The 25,297-nt window shown below is 33.0% G+C and overlaps 1 protein-coding gene across 1 annotated transcript; it reads left to right on the top strand.

Moving 5' to 3' along the window:
- The first annotated feature begins 15,174 nt into the window (after positions 1-15,174).
- Positions 15,175-21,354, top strand: LOC133671673 (ABC transporter B family member 15-like). Its single transcript, XM_062092493.1, has 7 exons — positions 15,175-15,476; positions 15,589-15,643; positions 15,776-15,954; positions 16,149-16,606; positions 16,695-17,235; positions 18,344-19,255; positions 19,801-21,354. Exons 1-7 carry the CDS (start codon positions 15,249-15,251, stop codon positions 21,205-21,207), a joined length of 3,780 nt encoding a protein of 1,259 aa, XP_061948477.1. The 5' UTR covers positions 15,175-15,248; the 3' UTR covers positions 21,208-21,354.
- The last annotated feature ends 3,943 nt before the right edge of the window (positions 21,355-25,297 follow it).

Below are 25,297 nucleotides of genomic sequence, written 5' to 3'. Positions count from 1 at the left end.
TTGCATGGTATCAATATTATAATAAAACATTCATTTCAACTATATTGAAAATTGTCAACAAAAACTAAGTCATTACGACACTGAAAATTATCAACAAAAACTAAGTCATTACGACATTGAAAATCATTAACGGAATCTGAGTCATTACGACACTGGAAGTTGCCAATGAAAATTAATTTATTATGACATTGAAAATCATTAATGAAAATTGAGTCATTACTGCATTGAAAGTTGTCAATGAAAATTGAGTTATTATGACACTGAAAATTATCAAAGAAAATTAAGTTATTACGACACTAAAAATCATTAATGAGAACTTAGGGTGATATTATCTTCTATTTTGTATAAGCAATCTATTACCATAAAACTCTATAGACTAGTTAGGGTTTTCAAGTGATCATAATACTAGATGACCACTTGTTTTTATAAAGTTCAGATCTTTCCCCCTTCACTAGATAATAAAAATAACCTTTTCTCTTTTTAGGAAAGAGGGCAGGTTGTTGGAATGCCAAGTGTGACAAAATAACAACTCCACTAGGGATTTTAAAGCTAAGTTTTGCCTCCTGTCTTTAATTGCTACCATGTTCATTATGCTTATTTATTTTTTGCTATACTTTAGTATGAATTCTTATTCTATAATTATCATGCATATATATTGGATATGGATTTGTGCCTTCACACAAGACATTAAACTTTTGAGAACACATACCTTAACATTATGTTATGTAGGGGAGTAACAGCACCCCTAATAGCTATCAGCGTACGTAAGACTCGTGAAACCACCAACTTCCATTTGATTGTCAACTTTTAGCATTATCTGCTTAGAAGCTTCCAACTTGTTTGTTGAATATGAGAATACTAGGACTCATCCCTAAATTATAATTTTGGCTGAAACCATCTTATCTCTCAACCACTGCAGGAAGTATGAAAGAGGCTCCATGAGATGTTGTATACAATTACTGTATATTTAGATGGTATGACAAGTAGAAGTTGAAACTCTATTATTCAGGATGTTTTGGTGGCATGATCAAAAGCCACTTAAAGAATTTGTTACAGATGAATGAGAAAAGTACTCCAAATGGGACTGGATGAAGAAAATGTAGGAGTTAACTCAAAAGAAGTTCAATTGGAGAGCTATATGAATAAGTATTTTAACTTGTTTGATGTGTTATGGATAGAAGCCCTAGGTCCTATTAATAGGAGTAACCAATTATGTTAGTTATGTGCCCGCCTCAGTATCAAGGTAGTATATGTATATTTAGTGTGTTCCTAGGACTGACAACCTTGCTCAGCTTTTTGGCATCTTCAAAGATGTCATCTCCCTAATTGTGTTAGAGAGCATTAGGTAGAACTAGATGTCACAAGTTAGTGAAAGGTACCCGAAATAACATAGTGAGGAGTCATTTAGAAACCAAGAAGTTGAGACTTCATGAGATATGGTTGAGATTGTAGGAAGTAAGAGAAAGAGGTCTATAAGGGAAGAAGAAAAAAAAATTATGAGTTGAAAAGGAGGGTGAGAGAGCATCTAAAGTCTCTTTAGAGCAACATCAATAAGAAGAATGAACTATTAAAGAAAAAGTTGAGAAACACAAGAAAGAAAGGTAAGTTAAGGATGCATTACCTTCATTAGAAAAAGACATGTCATTTACATCATTGGTTTTTTTTTCATTTATTAAAAAAATGCATTCAGTAAAATTTTACTCTAAAAAATTCGAATAAATTTACAAAATTTATTTTCTTATTTGGATGCCAATCTACTTTTAAAGACATCACCAAACTCCATAACATTGTTAATAAACTTGGAAGGTTGAAATCTACTAATTAGGATTAAAATTGTCTCCATACTTCACAATGCAATTTATACTTCACTCGCGCCCTCTTTGACGACTCTCTCTCTAAGAGCTAGGAAGAATTTTGATATATTTTTTTTGAAATTTTGAATATTAATCTTAAAGAATCATAATTGAAAATGCAAACGTTCAACGATCAAAACGAATATTTGATTAGATCCCATGACTGAATCTCTTTATCACACCTTTAATAAGATAAGGTGAGATTTCTACATAAAGTCCAGCATCATCCCACAAACAAAGTTAGCTAACAATAAAAATAAGTGTGGGAAATAAATCTTATAATTCATTCATTTGCTACATGGATAGTGCTGCGACCAACTTAATTACAAGATCAACAAATTTTTTTTTTTCAATATTACTTTTTTTCCTTTATTGAATTTCTTATATGTATACTTTAAAATATACATAAATGTTGTATTTTATATTAATCTATTTTGATGTGATTTTATGTGTATTAAAGCTATTATATGCATTTTTAAAAAAACTACTATAAATTTTTTTTGAAAACAAAGTTGTGATTAGGAATATTAAAATTATAAAATATGTATAATATAGTGAAATAAAATAAAATATCTCCATCTTATACTCCATATTTTAGATACAAAGATAATAAAAACTATAATTTTCCTAATGAAAAAAATACCTAATCATTTAAAGATATTTGAAAGATATTTTTTATATGAATATTCTTTTACTCAAATGCCAATCACAATATATATATATATATATATATATATATATATATATATATATATATATATATATAAAATTCCATGTCATCTCTAACATCGAGGGATGGGATAGTAGATGACAGTTCTGGCCTGAAACTAGTTTTTTTTTTCATTCAAGAAATGAAACCCTCTCTTCGTGTTTAAGTTTACTTTACTTTTCATACGTTGACAAATTATATTATTTTTCATTTTTTATCTTTGAAATCCTCAAATTAAAATCTGCTTGTTGGTTGTTCGCAAAGATTTTTTAAGAAATTGAATCTGAAAAAGGGAGAAGCATGCTTTAACAAATCTTCAAGTTGTAACTAGAACAGTTTTCAGAAAGCAAGTTCATCAAAGCATGCAAATGTATTTAAGTAATTACATACTTCCATCCTTAACTTGGCAAAGTGGCGTTAACTTGTTAGGCTGGGTTTGTTTTCTACTGATTTTTTTATTTACGGTGAAAAAAATGCAGTACAGTGTTTGATAACATACCAAATTGCGTTTTATGTTATGAAGCTCACTAAAAAATTGAGTTTGAAACACATTTTCTATAGCGTTAACTTAAATATGTTTTTTTGCTATACATAAATTTCATTCATAATTTTTACCAAATATGTAAATCCAATTAACTACATTTTTTTAAAACTTACCTTTTTTTTTTCAAACTAAAACTAGAAAGCTATCTCAAAAACAAATATACTCTACTCATATCCTTGCGGCTCATCTCCACGTGACTCAGTCGCTTCTTCTATTTGCGGTCTATGACATGGCGATTCCATCGGCGTTAACCCTGGAAGGTAGACACTTGAGGTAGTTTTGATATAGACAATTCAAATGATCTCCATCTCTCTTTTTTTAGCTGAGAATTTTATCGGAGAAAACGATAAGATAGTGACTCCTTGAGCAACCTTTTTCCCTTTTATTCTCTGAAGGATATTTTCTGCATTTTGGGTTTTCTCTTTTAGCAGCAATGGTGGCATATCCTATATATATTTCACTCGGAAGAAGTAAGACTTGCCCCGCCGAGCCGAGAAGAAACTTGAGTTTATCTTCTCGGTATTTATTGACACTCAAAAGAAAAACATATTATTAAAATTAAAGGATAAACTGCCCGTGTAGGAAACCACGACCGTCAAGGCATGAGTTTACAGAATACGATACGGAAATGCTATGCAAATCGTGTTTTATAGAATTTTAATTTTTTTTTGGGTTTAAATTTAATATATTTTTTATATTTTTATATCGTTTTGATGTGCTGATATCAAAAATATTTTTTAAAAAATAAAAAAAATATTATTTTAATATATTTTTAAATAAAAAATATTTTAAAAAACAACTATTACCATACTCTTAATCACCGTTATACTTCTTTAGCAAGTATTGAATACGATAGAGATATTTTGATCCTTTTCACTGGAATCTTTAAAGTTTCTATCTCAAGACAACACGTGCAATGTCTGTTTCCATTCTCACATGCTTCTTGAGTGTTTTTTTTTTTTGCTAATTCGATTCTAATTTAATAAATTATGCTAAATCATATGGATTTATTTATTAGAAACTGACTTATATGGTCAATTTATTTCATTCCATGTAGCTTTTACAATATGGATTATTACTTAGTTGGCAAATTTCTTTTAGATCTATTATTACTTTCTTTACAATTTTAAATATCATAATTCAATTATTTACTGACAGATATAACAATAAAAAAGTTTGTCGGTAAAATTAACTATAGTCTACCAATAAAAAAATTATATCAATGTTTTTATTTGTAGTTATCAAAATTCTAGTAGTTATTTCTTCTGGTTCCGGTTAGCAAGAAATCCAACTTCTATTTGATGACGAAATAGTTGTCATTTTTTATTTTTACTGATAACACATATAATTAATAAAAAAAATAAAAAAAAATTGGTTTGTGTTAAAAATCCCTTAAAAAAATTTTCATCGATCGTAAGAAAAAATATATATATATATATATATATATATTGTTTCTTTTTTTACTTTGGATGGATTACCTATTATTGCTGGCTATTCCAATGGCAGGGAGATTAGGGGAATATACTGAAGTACGAGCATTTATAAAATGCTGTGGATCCCATGGCGTCTCTCTCACCTTCGATCACCAACAAACATCATCATGGTGGAAGTAAACCATCTTAATAATTAAGAAGAAATAAAGGGAGCACTAAAAAAGAAATTATTTGGTGAAAGTAGACGATTCCGGTCAAAAGAATAAGTGTCGCATTCAGTATAGAACAACTTTTGTGCTTCGCTAGTGACTAGAGAAGCAGAAGAGAACCAATTGTCAAATGGTTTCCACTATCTCAGATTACAAAGTTCTCTGTCACCACGTGAGATCCAATCACGTCAAGTGTACAATACTTGCACTAGCAACTTGCGGTATATACTTCATCAAATCAATTTTTCTGATGGATTCTGGAGATCAGAGGGACAAGTGTGCAGAATCGGTACTGCCAAAACCATATTTTTCACGCGTAAAAGCAAGCAAGATGCACTCGGGAACGCAGATGTACAGAGAGATCTTTTATGTTTCGTCTATGGATCGAGGGCTGATGCCAAAAGTAACCATGCATTTGTTGCTGTACAGATTGATGCTTCTTTCTTCCGAATTTACTTTCTAATTAAGCATCAGAAGACCTGATTTATTCTCTTGCTAGATTTGTGTCATTTAGAAACCAGATTTGTGACTTCTCTGCACTCCCATCAGTAATATTGAGCCCATTGAGCCATTGTCAGAACTTAATTAATGCAATACTTAAGCGACTCCTTCAAGTCTTGATTAATCTGTAATCCTTCATCACCAGTAATACTGTTTCTCATGTTACTGCCATTTACCAACTACATGGCCAAGTTCTTACGTAATTCATATCCTGCCGACTGCTCTCTTCCGTGTGCTCCTGTAGCGGAAACATGCAGTATTGTCAGTATAAAGAGAAAAAGTTTACTAGAACCATATTCATGTGGTGGATTGACGACAGTAGAATGAAATTGGCATGCGATGCTGGAATCCTGAAAGCCACAACACACACACACGCACATAAATGTATAGTGTGTGTACGAGAGAGAGAGAGAGAGAGAGAGAGAGAGAGAGAGAGAGAGAGAGAGAGAGAGAGAGAGAGTTGTGGACCACCTTCAGCATCCAAGCAAGGTGTCTCTCTTTGAGATGAGTTAGGGGTGCTTGCTTCAATATAATTCAGTTGAAGTGCTTATTGGGGTCCCTGCTTGCTACCCAAAGAAAGGGACAAGACTAGACTTAGCCATGGAGGACCACATCGAAAGCTCCACCACATACATAGCTTTCCGCATTCCTAATCCGGAACAACTGCTCTGTCAGCTTTGAGCAGAATCTTTTCCTTGTTACAAGAACAACAATCTTCCCTTGTACGCCAAATGCTTTTAAGATTTATCCACGGCCACCACCACCACCACCACCACCACCACCACCACCACCACCACCACCACCACCAACAGTCCCGAAAAAACAACGTATTAAAGCAGTTTTTACTGTTACTAATGGTCCTTCCAGGCACATACCCTATCAGGAATGCAGGATTTCTCGGAAGGGAACATGCCCTTGACCCACATTGAAATGGATTCTCTCCAGTAGGTATTGCACTCCATTCAGAATTGATACAAGTGAAAAAGACAGCAGTAGGGAAAGTGAAGAAAGATGGTTTTCCATTTGGCATACTTCTCTTCAGAGCTGGTTGGATCACAGTCGTTAGAGAATGGAGATATCAATAAAACAACAATCATGGTACAAGTACTGTGCAGAGAAAAAAATCCAACTCATGTCGCATCTTCGCTCGCTCATGTTGTTTTTTTTTTTGAGTTCCAATCACTTTAAAGCACATCAGGGGATCTGAGTTTGGTTAGTGGAGCTGCATTAATTTCCATTAGCCAATTTGACCATTGAAGTAATGGCAGAGGCCAACTAATGTTCTGATAACTAAGAAGCCACTCATGATTTAATCCCATGATAGCTTCAATCAAATGCATCTGAGAGAAAGAAGCTAATCAATCCACACTGATGAATTTTACGAAAAAATGATGTCATTTTTTGATGATAATAAAAAAAAGGGAGCTCTCCACTGGGAGTAAACTCAAGATCACCACCAAATTAGTAAGTGAAGCCTGATTTTTATTGCATGAGCAGAAACGACAAGCTCCATCCCTTTCTCTTTCTCGCTTTTGTTTTCTTTTACTTCTTCTTTTGCCTTTTTTTTTTCTTTTTCTTTTTTCTTTTGGTGATTAGAAATATCAGACGTCACTGGTGACATTTATCAGCTGAAACTTTATCAGCAATAATACATGGAAACTTTAATGCTAATTTTGCAAGGATGATGACGTTATTTCCACTCCTCAACTCGTTATTAACATTCATTATTTACTATAAAGATTAAAATAATATGGTTTGATATGTGATGTAATTACCCTTTAATTTTAAATTTTAAAAGAGTTCATAATTATAAATAGGAATACTAAACAGTAATTACAGTTAAGATAATGTATTTAAAATATATATAAGCTCTCTTTTGTAAGTCTGTTCTTCCTTTTCTTATTATATTATAGTTAAAGAGCAATTAAATCACACATCCAGTAAGACTATCTGTAATTCCTAATATATACCTTTAATAGCGAGCCAATATAAGCACTTCAGGTTCTACGTATTCGAAAGACTTAGGGTTATGATTCAGTAAGCAAGTTATTAAGAAAGTTTCCATTATCTATCAACTACTCAATGTTAAGTTTACGAGAAAAAACATTTAACTCTTACTTTTTTTGGGAAATAACGTCATAAATATTTAAACATAATTTACTATTTTAATATTTTTCATTGTATTGTTGTTATGTTTATTCATTACCAAAATGTGGATTCTTTTCATTCAATGGGAGGTATAGTGGGCCTCGACTATAGCCCGATACCTAAATCCTCACCGCACCTCAGCCTGCGATTCCATTGACAAGGTTCGATGCTAAAAAGAAAAATCCGAAAAACTCCATGAAGTGTCCGTTTGAGGACTACGAACAGTGATCATTAGAGGGAAGACTTGATGCCTCAATTCCCCAACATTATCATCTTGGTGCATATATCTGTCAAAGATGTGGATGTCTAGTCATATCCCGGCAGATAATTAATTTGAGAGCATGAGCATATCTTAAGCACAGATATGTCACTATATACCAGCATGGAAGCAACAGAGAACGGCTACTGCATCATGCTCTCATGATTCCTTTTCTTTATTTTCTTCTCTCTTCTCCATTACAAAATTCCTGCGCACACAAGCATAGTTGGAGAGACACACACGTGTGTGTGTGTGTGTGTGTGTGTGAGAGAGAGAGAGAGAGAGAGAGAGAGAGAGAGAGAGGAGGGGGGGGGGGTTTCCAAATTTGGCGAGAACCTGTTTTAAATATTATTTATACTTGTGTGCCTCGAGGCTCATTTTTTAAGGTTGATATGATATAACTTCTGATAAAATAAATAAATAAATAAAACTGATATTGAACTCCACTGGTTTTGTTGGCTAGAACAACTGATATTTTTGTTTATATGAAAAATAGATATCTATGTGTCAATTACATAATAACAATGATTGTTCGCAATAAAAAAATAGGAAAGAAGTTAAAATGAATAGAGTATAGTGGAAGTGATCATGTTAAAAAGTCCTGATTAAATTGGAGGTTTGAAGAAACAATAAACCATGTGACCAAGAGTCATGATAGATCAATAGAAAACAAATGACCGTGAAGAATTTGAATGCATGAAGAACTATAAAGCTTAGTTATACTAAGAAAAAAGTTCAAAAATTAACATCCACATGTTAGTTGTAAAAAAACAATAATTGTTCGTAACAAAAATGAGAAAGGAAGATAAAATTAATCAAGTATAGCAAAATTAATCGTGTTGAAAAAGACATGATTAATTAGATGGTGTGAAGATGGAACTATAGTTTTGTTAATTTTAAGGTCAAATGGAGTTCGGGAACATATTATTTTAGAAGGTACTAGACCTTTAGATATTATTTGGGACATATCTAGAGCTACAGGTAGACATTTGTTGTTATTCAAGTTTTACTGGAAACTAGACATCTCAAGCTTTCTAACCATATATTGTAAGTCCAATAATTCATTCAGATAATATAGAACGATATATTTGAAATCATGACAAAAACTTGATTCGTATCATCCTTCCCTTCTTTAAAAAGATTCGACCTTGAATCAGTATTATGGAAAGCATATAGAAGCTCTCATTTTCAACCATCTTCTCCTTGTTCCATTTTCATTGCTCCGTATATATTTGTTTAGGTGTCAAAGATACAATAGTTATAGGTCTTCCATTCATTTCAAAGGTACATCTATTTGTCACTCTACCATGCATAACTCTCCTGTCATAACTCCATGATCTACCAAGCAACAAGTAACTAGTTTACATTAGCATAAAATCACATAACATATCATCATAATATTTGCCAATAGAAATAGCATTCAAAACCTGTTTATTCACTGTCACTTCACCATCATCATTCAACCGTTATAATTTATAAGATATAGGATGTTTAGTAGTGTGAAAGTTCAACTTTCTCACAAATTTGGTAGTAGCTACATTAGTACAATTATCACAATTTATAATTAAGTTACATGCCTTATTACGAATATGACATCTCGTGGAATACGTTTTTCCTCTGACTATCCAAATCATCCACCTTGCCATGGTTATTCAATGCTCTCCTCACCACAAGTTCCCCTCTCTCAACCAGATACTCAACACAAATATTATCAGCATTCTCCAATGACGGCATCTTCTCCTCTTCATCTTCCTCATCGATCTCAACATCATTATTAACTTTCATGACCATGTCTTTTTTGTTTGGGCATTGCAAAGCAACATGACTAAAAATCTAGATAATGAAAGAATTTAATGTCACAATTACAAGAAGTAGGAGCAATATTGCTACCTTTAACAACGGTCGAGGTATCTTCCTTCTCTCTAGGGTATTCGGCCTTGCCCTTCTCATTCTGTGGTTTCCAATTGCGTTTCCAACGTTTTAAAGGGCTTAATGGTTGGCTTTGTCGAATGATACCCTTTCGTTTAAGCTGTTTCTCCACTTTTATGGTTATATGCATCATCTCCTATAACTTCACATGATGATGCAACCCCCCACACATGAGTTATATCATGATTAAGGTCAGTCATAGTAGCCTTCATATCCTCCTCAGCATTAGCTCGAATAATAGCAAATTCCATCTTCTTGAAGTATTCATCAATATTCTTTGTACCTTGACTCAAACTCTATAACCTTTGATACAATTCTCTATAATAGTGGCTAGAAACAAATTTCCTCCTTATAAGGGATTTCATATCATCTCAAGTATCAACTTGCCTCTGATATGTTTCCCCTATAAACTGACAATTTTGTTATTATCTAAAATATTTCTCATGTCTTACGGACACATCTTTAAAATCAACATCACTCATGTCTATATTATCAACCACAAACTCATTCTTATTAGTGTTAACTCGTCTAACAACCCTCATAACATTAAATTATCTTTGCTCAAGCCTAATTTGAACCCTACCATGATCATTAACATGTTGCCTCTCCAACGTATCCAACCTATCTCCAAATTGTTTGACCATCTGATTCATTCACTGATTCATAATGCGTAACTGAGTTACAATTTTATTGTCTCCTTATGTGGAGCCATATTGTTGCTTGTCTCCGACATTTTTAATCTAAAAATTAGTTAGTTAACAAGAAATATATACTCCTCACCCATTCCCACGCATGTTTCGATTCCTCTTGTGTTTCACCCAAATATAAGTTTTCACTCAAATATATTCGCTATGTTTTTTTCCTTTCGTCTTACCTTTCTTCGACTGTTGTAGAATGGAATCAACACCAAATATAATAGCCTTAGTAGCGCATCCAAATATGTGTATATAACTTAATAAGTAAGAAAAATATAAAAACAAGCAAAGACAACTACGATTACAATTTGACGAGTAACAAACGAATTTGTATGAAAAAATAGAAGTTTTTGAAGACGCAAAAGAAAAGAGATGCAAAGGTTATATATAAAAAAATCTAAATGACACCTAAATATATCAATTCTAATGTTATTGTATTGTCATGATTGGAAAAAAAAAACAACAACAAAATAAGTTTGAATTATTAACACGAATTAGACTCGTGACGACAAATTCCTACAACAAAAGAACTCCAAATAACCTAAAATTTTATATGGGGTGTGATTAGAACCTTAAACTTTAGTATATAAAATTTGATAATTTTCTGAATTTATTTGACCCAATATTCCTTTATGATATGAATCTAACCTATTACAATAAGTTTTAATCCTGACATTGGTTACTATAGCAAATGATCTTTAAATGAGCTAAAATTTTATAAGGGGTGCGATAAGGACTCCTAAAACTAGTATATAAAATTTCAGAATTTTATGAATTGATTTGTTTCAAATTCTCCCCTATTTGTGTACTGTGACAAATTCGACAAAAGTGACTTTTGAATGTTTTTTTTTAATTTATTTTTTTACTCTTTATGCTATTGATATATTTTGAGATAGAAAAAAACTAAAATAAAAACCTTTTTTTTAAGGAACCCTAAATGCAAACTACTAAGCTCTAGATACAAAATAATCAAAAACTGAATAAAAAAACAACTAAACCTAAGGAAGCCAAAACTAACAATAATAAAATAAAGGATATAACTTGATTTTCGAAGCCTAGCTCTGATACCAACTAATACGAATCTCTTGATCACGTGGTCAAGCAACCCCCAATGAAGTAAATAACAAACCAAAAAGCTGAAAATCAAGTTTGATAAAACCTTGACCTAAGAACCAAAGGTATTGAAAAAAATCTTGAACTCAGATATAACCTTGTATTAAAGAATCCTAAGTATGTGAATGATGTCGCGAAGCCAGTTAATCTTCGATAAGTCAGTGTACGATCTTTTTCTCTACAAAAAAAGGTTGTTTTATCAAAAAAAAAAAACTCACGTTTATTCTTCAACTTGATGCTGAAAATTGTAGCTAAAAAACATAATATAGTATTCTCTAATTAACCTTAATAGACCTCTTTTGGGTTGTAAGCCAATTGGCATAAACTATTAATCCATTAATATAAGTCCACTAATGAAATAAACTCCTAAAAAATATCTAATGGGCTAGAACAAATCCAAATTAAAAATAATTATTCAGTATTAAATAAATAAATAAAATAGGATAATAAAAACAAAGTTTTCTTGCTAAAATTCTTCAATGTAGCCCAAATCTCTATTTTTTTTTCATATTCTTGGCAGATTTTCAGTCTTGACTTAAAACTCGTTATTCTCTCTTGTCTAGATGAATTACTAAGCCTATCTTATATGGGTGGTGGGTGGAAAACTTGATATGTCTAGTTTCCATATAAAAACTTGCATCGCAACAAACTTCTACTTGTAGCTCTTGATATGTCCCAAATAGTACACAAAGATTTAGGCACCATTTGGGAACGCGGTGCAAACCGCATTCCATAAACTTTCTACGAAAAACACTTTGAAAAGCAACCGCAACCACACTCCCAAACAGACAAGTCTGGTAGAGTTGACAAGATTTGTCTAGTAACTTTGACCCTCTAAAATAATATGTTTCCGAACTCCATTTGACTTGAACATTTGCAAATATATAGCTCCATGTGTCTAGTATCTTGCTATAATTTAAAATTATTATGATGTACGATTTGAAAGATATATCTAATCTCGCAAAACTAGTCAATAGATATTTTAACGTCAAATTCGGACCTATCTTGGTTCATATCTAGAGAAGTTTAGTTTATAGTAGGACTAAATGGAGTCTCTTTATTAATGGGTTTTCTGAAATGCATAAACATAGCAGAAACAATAAATTTAGTTTTTTTTATGAATCCTAAAGATCCTGTTAGATAATCTAGGGTCATTTAGGTTTTGTATAAAGATTATCTGAAGAACAATTTTTCTCTTGGTTTGATCAACTTCTTAATGCTGACTTGTCGAAAATCATAAGTTATCCAATTGTCCAAATTTTAATAGTAATTCACATAAAGTACTAATAAGAAATTTTTTAAAATTAATTATCCGATATAATTTAATTTAAAACTCAAATTAGATAAAAATTTAAATTGATAATATTCAAGTTTATTTTAATAGACTAAATTTAAAAATAATATCAAAAAAAAATTCTCATATCCTGATGTTTTTTTTAATTCAGTCCGCAACATGACAGTGCAAGTAACCTACTTTTGATACTAAGCCTGGAACACTTTTGTTATTACTAGCAAACACAACCGTACACGAGTCCACTTGCTATTAAAAAAATAGCACTTTAATAAAAAGAAAGAAAAGACTTTTTTTTTTTTTTTTGCAGTATCAGGAAATGAGATCTCTCTTATTTTAAAAAAGGAATTCCATTTCTTTGCTTTGCATTGCAAAGAATATGATATGAGATGGAATATCAACTTTTCAAGATTCTGCATTTGGTGACAGAACAAACACAATATCTGCTGGTACCATGTTGTCCCAGATCGGGGAGGGTTTAAGATTAAAAAATTTTCCTACCGAACATCTTCTGGAGGATTTCAATTATAAAATAGATCACAAAACACACACATTTTATTAAAAAATTTCCCACCAAACATCTAATTTTAAAGGATTTCAATTACCAATCTGGTAAACTAAGAACAATCAATCAATCTCAATGAAAGAGGGATGAAAGTTATGAAGGGAGTTTGCAGAATAGATCACAAAACACCAACAGACACAAAAAACACACATTTTATTATCAAAACATCTTCAAGAAGGCCAATTAATGGAGTTTCAGACGATAATTAAGATCTTATGTGTAACATAAATGCATATAAATTAAAAAAGAATTTCTGTTGGTAGTAAATTTATTAGATAATCCATTGTAAAATATTATCAAAAGAAATAAGCTTCAGGTAATTACTTATAAATCTAAATTAAAGATAAGAGTTGTGGACGGTATGCAAGACAAGGACTCAAAAGTCAAAGAAAGAAGTCAGAAAAGATAACCCTTTCAAATCCCCTGAGAGCAATTTATGCACAGCTAGATAGTACAATACCAGTGAAAAATATAAATAAAAATATTGATGAAATATTTTTGTTAATAAATTTTCAATGGATTTTACCAACAAAAATATTTTCTTGGTATATTACCGAGAAAATTATTGATGGTATTTTTCAAGAGATATATACCAATGGAATGAAGTGGGTAATTTTTTTACGTGTCTGTTTCGTCAGTAAATCTGTCGGTAATAATATTTTTTTTAGGGATATACCAACGGATAAAAAATTACAGATGAAAGATTCACCGACAGAGCATTTCCGTCAATTATTTCATTGGTAAATTAATTACCAGCGGAATACGTGTCTTACGCCGACGGAAAAATTATGTCGGTAAAACTGTTAAATGTTGTAGTGGTCTAACTCAACTAGTCAGGTTTTAAATTTATTATTTAGATGCTACCGTTTGAGTTTCATAAATCCCAGGGTCACTTGAAGCTTACATGGTCGTTAATTTCAGAGCTCGTGGAATTAATCGAGATGCACGCAAGCTAATCCAAATACAACATTAGTAATAATAATAATAATAAATTATACACACTACTGTTCATAAATGCTTGAGAGGCTACAATGGAGAATCAGGCAGCCCGGTTCTATCTTCCTTTATTCTGAACGGTGTCGATGAGATGGTGGGAATCTAAGGGTTCATTTTAGCGGGCACATTAGCTGCGGCATTCAGAGGCACCACTGCACTGAACGAGAGCGGCGTTGCACTGTAGCAGAGGTGTAGTTGTGGTCATTAAAATAAGACTAATGAGTCAACTGGAATTGTATAAGACATCCATGGGATCATTATTACAACGAGCGGAAATAGAAGGAAGCACGCCATGGCCACAGACTGCCTAGAGAAAGAAAAAAAAAGACTTAATGTTTTTTTAAAAAAGAATATATATATATATAAGGGTATTTAAGCAAGTAGCCATCAAGTGGCTCGCAGTAGCCCTCTGGGCGTCACTCATGACGCTCTCATGGCAGTATTGAAGGTTAAGGTCAACCGTGATCCTGCAACCCTGTAGTTTTATTTTAATAAGTAGTAATACACCTGTCCACATGTAATAAACAAGCTTACATCATTTGGCTACTTGATCAGAACTCCTGTGCAGTTGTCAATAAGGAGACCCGTTGAGCTCTTCTCGAAAAAAAGTGGTTACTTTAAATTTATTTGGGTCAGGTCCCACAGGTAAAAGGGTTTAAATGACTGTTTGGGATTCCGGGCTGAGCAGGAATTAATCAAAATTTATTGTTTTTTTTTTTTTATGTTTTTAGTTCATGGTATAATGATATTTTTTAAAAACAAATATATATTATTTCATGTATTTCATAATCACCTCTATATAATAGATACGCCGGGAGCTATCATCTCCATATATGTTTCTTGTCAGTAACGAAGGGCGTCGCAACCTCTTAAGAGAAAACAAATACTAGCAATTCACGGCCACATAGATATAGCGCTGTGAACTCTCTCTCTCTCGCCCCCCCCCCCCCCCCCCCCCACATCACTCTCATATCTATTTGCTTGTGCATGCTTGATCAAGATCATGGGGACCGAGGAAAATAGCAAGAAAAGCAGAGATCATGTTGGGTCCATACGCTCGATTTTCATGCATGCAGACCGTGTAGATTGGTTGTTGATGGTTCTTGGGTTCATAGGGTCCATTGGTGATGGGTTCTCAACGCCTCTTGTGCTGTTCGTGACTAGCAAATTGATGAATAATCTTGGTGGAACATCTTCTTCTGCTGAAGCCTTCACTCATAGCATTAACAAGGTACTTTTCTTTCATTTCTCCTTCTCTTAGTTCTTCTTTTCGTTGTTTGCTATTCAAACGTATCCAAGGCTGATGACTTTTAATTACTAAACATGTGGATATATATTGACAGAACGCGCTGGCGCTTTGTTACCTGGCCTGTGGACAATGGGTTGTTTCTTTCCTCGGTGAGTAAATTATTTACTATAAGAGGTTATGGTTAATCAGCTTCTGTTCACGATCACCTCAATATATAGTCAATAAATTAAGAGAAGGCGAGTAATAATATATAAACATGTAACTTTGGTGTTGATTATCAGAGGGATATTGTTGGACAAGAACTGGTGAGAGACAAGCGACGAGAATGAGAGCAAGATACTTGAAAGCCGTGCTAAGACAAGATGTTGGTTACTTTGATTTGCATGTAACAAGTACAGCCGAAGTCATCACAAGTGTCTCCAACGATAGCCTTGTAATTCAGGATGTTCTTAGTGAAAAGGTGCATGTCCGTTTGATTTCTTAATTATGTCAAAAGAAGCGTTTTTCTCCGTAGCTAATTAATTTCTTTTACGATGCGTAGGCATAATTAAGCATTTACAAGAATATTTCGAAGGAAGAATATAAGATTTGTTTGTAATTTGTACTCAGGTGTAAATTAGTAGTTAACTCTGACGATTTTTCAATGGGAATCAGGTGCCAAACTTTTTGATGAACGTTGCAATGTTTTTTGGGTGCTACATAATCGGATTCGTTTTGCTATGGAGACTAGCAATCGTGGGACTTCCTTTTGTTGTGATTTTAGTAATTCCTGGTCTAGTGTATGGACGGACTTTGATGGGAATAGCTAGAAAGACAAGAGAAGAGTATAACAAGTCGGGCACAATAGCAGAGCAGGCAATATCTTCAATTAGGACTGTCTTTGCCTTTGTTGGCGAGGCCAAGACCATAGCTGCATACTCTGCAGCTTTAGAATTTTCAGTTAAATTGGGGTTAAGACAGGGGCTGGCCAAGGGCTTGGCTATCGGCAGCAATGGTGTTGTTTTCGGTATTTGGTCTTTTATGTCTTATTATGGCAGCAGAATGGTCATGTACCATGGCTCTGCGGGAGGAACTGTTTTTGCTGTCGGTGCCGCCATAGCTGTGGGTGGCTTGTAAGTACAACCACTTCTTGTCTCATTTAAATGTTAATTAATTGTTACCGTCTCTGAGCTATTTATTTGTTTTCGATTATTTAACTAGGGCTCTTGGTGCTGGTTTATCAAATGTGAAGTACTTCTCGGAAGCGTCTTCAGCTGGAGAACGTATCGTGGAGATGATAAATAGAGTCCCGAAAATAGATCTAGAGAACATGGAAGGTGAGACTTTGGAAAATGTTTCAGGCGAAGTAGAATTCAGGCATGTGGAATTCGCATATCCATCAAGGCCAGAAAGCATGATCTTCAAGGACTTTTGCCTAAGAATCCCAGCAGGGAAGACGGTGGCCTTGGTGGGAGGTAGTGGGTCGGGGAAATCAACAGTGATTGCACTGCTGCAGAGATTTTACGACCCACTAGGCGGCGAGATACTCGTTGATGGCATCGCTGTTGACAAGTTGCAACTCAAGTGGTTAAGGTCACAAATGGGTTTGGTGAGCCAGGAGCCTGCTCTCTTCGCCACAACTATCAAGGAGAACATCCTTTTTGGGAAGGAAGACGCCACCATAAATGAGGTTGTTGAGGCGGCAAAAGCCTCTAACGCCCATAACTTCATAAGTCATTTGCCACAGGAGTATGATACCCAGGTTTGTCTCGTACCTACCTACACAACCATTTGACCTCGGAAATTGCAATACCAGACATTTAACATAAACATTGCCCGTCTTATTTTGATTTCTGTACCAGAGTGGCGTCTACATCAGGTTTGTCATCTTCATACTTTTTTCCCTTTTTTTAGAGCATCTTCAAGAGAAAGATGCTACTTTGAATAGCTAAATCAATAAAATAATATTCTAAATAGTATTAATATAACTTTTTTTTATATACTAATGTATACTTTAATAGAAAAAACCATTTAAAAAGATAATTGTATTGAAAAAAAAGACATAAGTGCTTTATTTTTTTCTTTTCCACATGGTCTAATTTATTTGGTTTATTTTTAGCTATATTTTATTGGTTTTTGTTTTTTTAAGAGATATATAAAAATAATATTTTTAGGAGAGAAAAGGCATTTTAATATTAAATTAATAAAATAGTATTTTAGATAGTATAAGTATGTATTTTTTTTATTGGTAGAATGGAACTAATACGACTGCTTAGGATTACTATATTATTTATCTACTCGAAGCATGGGGAGTTGGCCCCCACGTAATTAAATTTGCCCCATATCCTTCTGCAAGTTACAATTGCAGAGAGTACCAAAATCCATGCAGAGAGTGCGTGGCCGTCACAGCCACTCAAGGTGGAGCTGACTCGAGCACCTTTCCCCACCTCTAAAGATCTCCTTGGTTTTCCTTTCCTCGATTCGAGTTCTTCTTGAAAAGGAAATTTATTGTTTTAATAAAGAACAGGGCACCACTTATTATTACAATAATTGTCCATCTCGTATGGTGTCTGTTTGTGTTGACAACCACAAACAATGCTTTCACTTGCTGGCTTTAAATGATCTGTCTCTGGCCACTTACAATGGAGCTCTCTTTTTCCCTGATCAAATCATATATAATATATACATCCGAGGAATGTGTTTTTTTTTTTTTTTAAGAAAAAGAAAAAAGCTACGTACTAATAATGTACTTCTAAGTTCTTACTACTTCTTAAATTAAGACTAGAAAGCAGTAATTAATATTAAAGATCCCCAAGCACAATCTAAATTTTCAAGTACTTATGATGAAATTAACTATACGTGATTGACAGGTTGGTGAGAGAGGGGTTCAGATGTCAGGAGGACAGAAGCAAAGAATTGCGATTGCACGAGCAATAATCAAAGCACCGAGAATCCTCCTCCTGGATGAGGCAACAAGTGCTTTGGACTCTGAATCGGAACGTGTTGTCCAAGAAGCTCTAGATAAGGCTGCCGTGGGTCGAACCACAATCATCATCGCTCACCGTCTCTCCACAATCCGCAACGCCGATGTGATTGCCGTGGTCCAAGATGGTCAGATCTTGGAAAGCGGTTCTCATGGCGAACTGATCGAAAATGAAAACGGTCTCTACACATCTCTAGTCCTTCTTCAGCAAACAGAAAAGGAAAAAACTAATGAAGATGCCAGTACTGATATTTCACCCCCATCTCTTGTTTCAAACATGGACGTGAACAATGCTAGCAGTCGTAGACTGTCAATTGTTAGCAGGTCAAGCTCTCAAAACTCAGTAACACCAAGTCGAGCCTCACTTACTGCGGGAGAGAATGCCCTAGTTGAGGAACAACAACTTCCAGTACCGTCATTCAGAAGGTTGCTAGCTTTGAATCTACCAGAATGGAAACAAGCTAGCATTGGGTGTTTAGGTGCCATTATATTTGGTGGTGTTCAACCCTTATATGCATTTACAATGGGGTCAATGATATCCATATATTTTCTGGCAGATCATAATGAGATCAAGGAGAAGATAAGGATTTATTCGCTGTGTTTTCTGGGCTTGGCGTTTTTGTCGCTGATAGTTAATGTACTTCAGCATTATAATTTTGCATATATGGGCGAGCATTTAACGAAGAGGATTAGAGAGAGGATGCTTTCAAAGATTCTCACCTTTGAAGTTGGATGGTTTGATCAAGACAAGAATTCAAGTGGGGCAATTTGCTCGAGACTTGCCACGGATGCTAATGTGGTATGCATTTTTTAAACCTCAAATTTCAATACAAGCCGTTGATTTCTTTGTTAATTACTATGATTTTAGGTTTATTTAAAACTGATTGCTAATTATTAAGTAATACCCCCTCTTGGATACATAAACTAGTTTTATAAATTGTCTTATTATTAGTGTGTATGAAAAGAAAAAAAAAATGATTTGCTCTTCCTTTCCCCATGTTTCCTGACTATATATAGAATCTTGATGGTAAAACTAACATGTAAATGATATTAGTTAATATCAAGGGTTCTTGATAGTAGAATGTGCTTCATATAAGACTATTTTATTTTATTTTATTTTCAATTTTTCTCTTATGGGCTTGAGAGGGAAATGTTAAGCTTATTTATGCTTATTAGTTGAAGATGGCAGGGAGATTTTTGTTTCTTTGCTCTAGGTTTATTGAATCGCCTTCATATGTATATTATTATTTCTTAATGATGCACAAAGAGAAGGCATTATGATGAACTTCTTGCCAGTAGCTGGTTCACTGATCATAGACCTTTGTGGACTATGGTGTTGGGCAGGTGAGATCTCTAGTGGGAGACCGGATGGCTCTTCTTGTACAGACAATCTCTGCCGTGACCATAGCCTGCACCATGGGCCTTATCATTGCCTGGAGGCTAGCGGTTGTGATGATTGCAGTCCAACCCATTATTATAGTCTGCTTTTATGTCCGGCGAGTTCTACTGACAAGCATGTCTCAGAAGGCCATCAAAGCACAAGATGAAAGTACCAAGCTTGCTGCAGACGCAGTTTCCAACCTTCGAACCATCACCGCCTTCTCCTCTCAAGATCGGATCCTGAAGATGCTCGGAAAAGCCCAAGAAGGTCCACGAAAAGAGAACATTAGACAGTCGTGGTATGCTGGTATTGGGCTCGGCACTTCTCAAAGCCTGATGTCGTGCACTTGGGCGCTAGATTTTTGGTATGGTGGCAGACTCATCTCTCAAGGTTACATCACAGCGAAAGCCCTGTTCGAGACCTTCATGATCCTAGTAAGCACTGGTCGAGTAATAGCCGATGCAGGAAGCATGACGACGGATCTGGCCAAGGGGTCAGATTCCATCCGGTCAGTCTTCGCCGTGCTGGATCGTTACACGAGAATCGAACCAGAGGACCCTGAAGGTTACCAGCCCGCAGAAATAAAAGGGCATGTAGAGCTTTGTGACGTTGATTTCGTATACCCAGCCAGGCCCGATGTCAGGATCTTCAAAGGCTTCTCAATCAGCATTGAGGCAGGGAAATCAACCGCATTGGTTGGACAAAGTGGGTCGGGAAAATCAACTATCATTGGATTAATTGAACGTTTTTATGATCCACTAAGGGGCACAGTAAAAATAGACGGCCGGGACATTCGGTCATATCACCTGAGGTCACTGAGGAAGTACATTGCTCTTGTTAGTCAAGAACCCACGTTATTTGCCGGCACGGTCAAGGAAAACATCACATACGGCTCAGCCAATGAAGTGAGTGAATCAGAGGTAATGGAGGCAGCTAAAGCAGCAAATGCTCACGATTTCATTGCTGGATTAAAAGATGGATATGACACCTGGTGTGGAGACAAGGGAGTGCAGCTGTCTGGGGGCCAAAAACAACGTATTGCAATAGCCCGTGCCATACTGAAAAATCCAGTGGTTTTGCTGTTAGATGAGGCAACCAGCGCGCTTGATAGCCAGTCGGAGAAGGTTGTTCAAGATGCCCTGGAGCGTGTGATGGTGGGGAGGACAAGCGTAGTTGTGGCGCATAGGTTAAGCACCATTCAGAATTGTGATCTCATCGCAGTCCTGGATAAAGGGAAGGTGGTGGAGAAAGGGACTCACTCATCTTTGTTCTCGAAGAGACCCACCGGGATTTACTACTCGTTTGTACGTCTCCAAGCCCAGAGGACAACACAAAACAGTGCCACCGCCACGACCGCCGCATTCAGTTAATTATTGAACATGGTTATCAGGGTGAAAATTGAGCCTGGGGTTATTCCTTTCTCTTTTTATTTTAATCTGATTGTCATCGAAATTAATGTGCTGAAAGGACTCTTTAACATTTTGAATGCCAAATTAATCTTCTTCTTTTCTCTGTTATTAGAGGCAGTTTCTTTCTTTTGATTTTTTTTTTCTTTTTTGAAGGCAATTCATGTTCGAGTTTAGTATTTTGCTTGAAGTTGTGCTATTAATAAATAATTATGACAGCTTTTCTAGCAGATTGCTGAGCAGATCATGAATTTGTTCTCGTGTAATTATGAATTTGAGCCTAATTAAAATGGTTAGAGATTTATATAATGATTAATTTTACCTATAAAATTAATAAAGATATATTCAAATTAACTCGAATGTTAATATTAATAAAAATAAATAAATAATTAAGTTTTTAAATTTATCCAAGCAACTATACATATCCAAGAAAGGGGAGAAAGAATTAAATGTTTGCTTTGATAACATGATTCTCTTAATTAGAGTTTCAATCCCTCATCATTTCAAATCCATTTTTATCGGTAAATAATTGCAAGAAAAATATATATGCAAAGCTTGTTGGCAAGTTTTTAGCGTCCTTTATTTTTCAAAAAGAATTAATTTGTATTTCTAAGCGTATCAATTTTTTAGATTTTGTATAAAAAAGAATTAATAATTACAATCCATTTTTGTCAGTAATAATTGCAAAATATATATGAAATTTAATTAATTATTTTCTATTTTCTATAAAGTTTATGTTATATCTTAATATCATCTAAAAATAGAAAAAATTAACAATTACAAACAAAAAAACAATTAAAACACGTGTGATAGAAATTGAATAGGTTAAAGGTTGTTCAGAAAGAGCAAGCTCCATGTTTTTAGATTTTTCTAGAAAAGATTGAGTTTAATTTTTATTATAAATCTCATATAAAGATTTTCATTTTTATAGTTAAAAAATAAGAGCTTCATGATAATTTTTAATTTTAAAGAAATAAAATTAATATTTTATAATTTGATTATCATGAATATAAACTTTTATGTAATATTACTAAGCTGTGAGAATAGCATACTAATCAACATGTAATTATTAACTAAATAAATTTATAAAAATATTGTTTTAGTTCAAACTTATTTAATCTATTTTAATAGTTCTCTTAATTAATTATTAATTATCTATATAAATTCAAATTTATATACATTTACTACAACTCGACAGTAAAATTGACAAAATATAAAACGAACTCGTTAAATAAATTATTTTTTATTTCATCACAAAATATCGAAGTCAAAAATTCAATATAAGTTTCATCAATTTACAGACAAATACGATTTTATAAAATCTAAAACAAACTCTAACATGTACAAATTACAAATCCATATAATAAATTTAATTTGTATGTGAAAAAAACTATAAAACAAATAAACACCAAAACAAAATACATATACAATAAAAATATGCAAAAAAAAATTAACATTTTAAAATTGTTCTTAAATTAAAAAAAAAAAAGGGTAGACTTACTTACTTAAGGTGGAGAATCCTCAATAAAATTTTAACCAGAACATGGATGCTTACAAACCGAGTATTGTGGTGACCAGATTTGTTGTGGGAGGTTGAATTATGTGAAGATTGGAGGGGTGGATATTTGTTGCATAAGAAAATACACAAAGAAAAAGAAGAAATGAGGGAGGTTATAAATTAAATATTAATAAAAAAAATAACCAACAAAATTATTTTATCAGTAACCTTGTTGGTCATTTTATCGGTAAAAATACTGCATCACTATATATGATTTATCTTTTTTGAATCTCATTGTAACACCGTCCATAATTTCATCGGTATTTACCAAAAGATTTTTTCTGTCAGCATATTTAAGGATATACTTTATCATCGGGTTAATTCCGTTAGTAAAAGTTACATGTCATCGTATTATTTGATTTTTTTTATTTTTTATTTTCCTACTACAATTTTATCATTATATATTGATAGAAATTTTTTGTCTGTGTTTATCAATAGATACAAGAACAAAAATTTTTGTCGGTAAAGTTCTCCGTAGTATACCAACAAAAAAATTCTGTCAATGTTTCTATTTTATTTGCTAATTTTTTAGTAGTGAATGTACCATTTTAATTTTTATTTCACAATTGAATCAATTTAATTTTGTTTTCAGTGTTAAAATCCATTTCAAACTTTTTGTATATAAGTTTTTTTATATAATATACATTATTATTGTTTGTCTTTCATGATGATTGTTTTTTTATATTATTATTATTATTATTATTATTATTATTATTTTTCAAAAAAATATTACTTAACTTGTGCTAGCTTTTTTTTATATAGATATTTCTATAACTAATATATTGTTTTTAATTGTACATAAAATAAAAGGTATAGTATTATATTTGTAGGGAAGTATAAAAACCTTATAAATAAAAAATAATATTAATTTTTTCCTTAAATAATATTACATATATTATTTTATGATAATTTTAGAAATTTATTCAACAAAGTCTCTTATAGGTCTAGAATTATATTTCTTTATATTAATTACATGTTACTTTTTAATTTTTAAAACTTGATTAATCATTTCATTTTAATTTCTGATCAATGATTTATTAATCAAATATAAATAAATATTAAAAAAATCTTTATTAATAATAAATATATTTTACATTAATAAAATCACTATTAAGATATAATTTAGAAAACTATGAACATCTCTCAAGATCTTAAGTTGTTCAAATAATCAGTTCATTTTTAGAGTGCTCTGGATAAAGTTCAAAGGATTGTACTTCGAAGTCGTTTGTTTGAGTGGTTGCTTCTACGTTTGAAGTAATCACAGTAAATATTATATTTGGTTATATAAAAAACACGATTTATTTGTGGTGGGGCCCATGATAATTCACATTTTGCATGTGATTTTGATGAAGCAGCTCCTAGCTGCTTTTCTCCATCAGCGTCTCATGGAACAATGTAATTCACTTGCACTGTTCACATGAACATGTTTTTTTTTTTCAATGTGTTTATTTTTTGTATAATTTTTTTTAAAAAAAAACTAGTTTAGATTGAATTAAATTCACTCGCATTGTCATATAAATAATATTTTTTTTCCCGAAAAACTAATGTAGAGTGAATTAAATTCACTTGCACTGTAATATCAAATCAATTTTATTCCTGATAATATTTTATCTAATTTTATTGCATGCTCAAAAAATTATGGAAACTGTAGTTCTTACCGGATGAATTTTGTACGTAATAAAATTGTAGATGGTTTAATGGAATAATAAAAAATACTTTATATAAAGTATTATTTATTTCATGATGTTATAACAATAATTAAATTTACAATATTTAAATTAAAAATCATCAATATTAATATATATATTTTTAAATTATTTTATAACTTTAACTTTAAAAATAGTTTTAACCAAACATATTAAACTATTTTTTTCATCGAGTTGCATTTCTTCTTGTTACTCATAAATGTCTTCAAGACTGTTCTCTTTTCTCTTTCACTGATTGCCACCATCAATTAGGACCAACAGCAGCACTATATCATTAATCTTTATAAAGTTCAAACGCTACATGAATTTTTGAGTCACGAGATACGATTCATCTCAAATCAATGTAGGATATATCGTAAACTTGATGCAATTGTTTTTCTTCAATTCTTGCTTGCTTAGGACCAACTAATTATGACAGCAGAACAATGGAGGTCTCATTAAATAGAAAGCAAATGAAAAGCAAGAAGCCCCAGTGATCATCATCTTTACAGTAGTTCTATGCTACAAGTTCGCATAGAGAACAAGAACGCAACGATCGGGGGTGTGACAGACATGAAGCTGCAATTGCAGGGGAGGGAAAATAGGTGTTGATGATGCCTCAATAACCCCTAAGAACCAGTGCAAGGAACCAGCAAATTACCCATGATGTGTATTGGCCTGGATTTTGATCATCTAAGGTAAAGATAGTGATGAAAAGAGAACAAGAAAAAGTTGAAGCAACGACTGGCCATTTTATGGTATGCAATGAAAGAGAAGGCATCACAATAGCAGTAACCAAGGCACTAGCGTA

Source organism: Populus nigra, chromosome 13 (assembly GCF_951802175.1).
Source record: "Populus nigra chromosome 13, ddPopNigr1.1, whole genome shotgun sequence".
Lineage (NCBI taxonomy): Eukaryota > Viridiplantae > Streptophyta > Magnoliopsida > Malpighiales > Salicaceae > Populus > Populus nigra.
The sequence above is the reverse complement of the archived record's forward strand: the minus strand, read 5'-3'. Positions and strand labels throughout refer to the sequence as shown.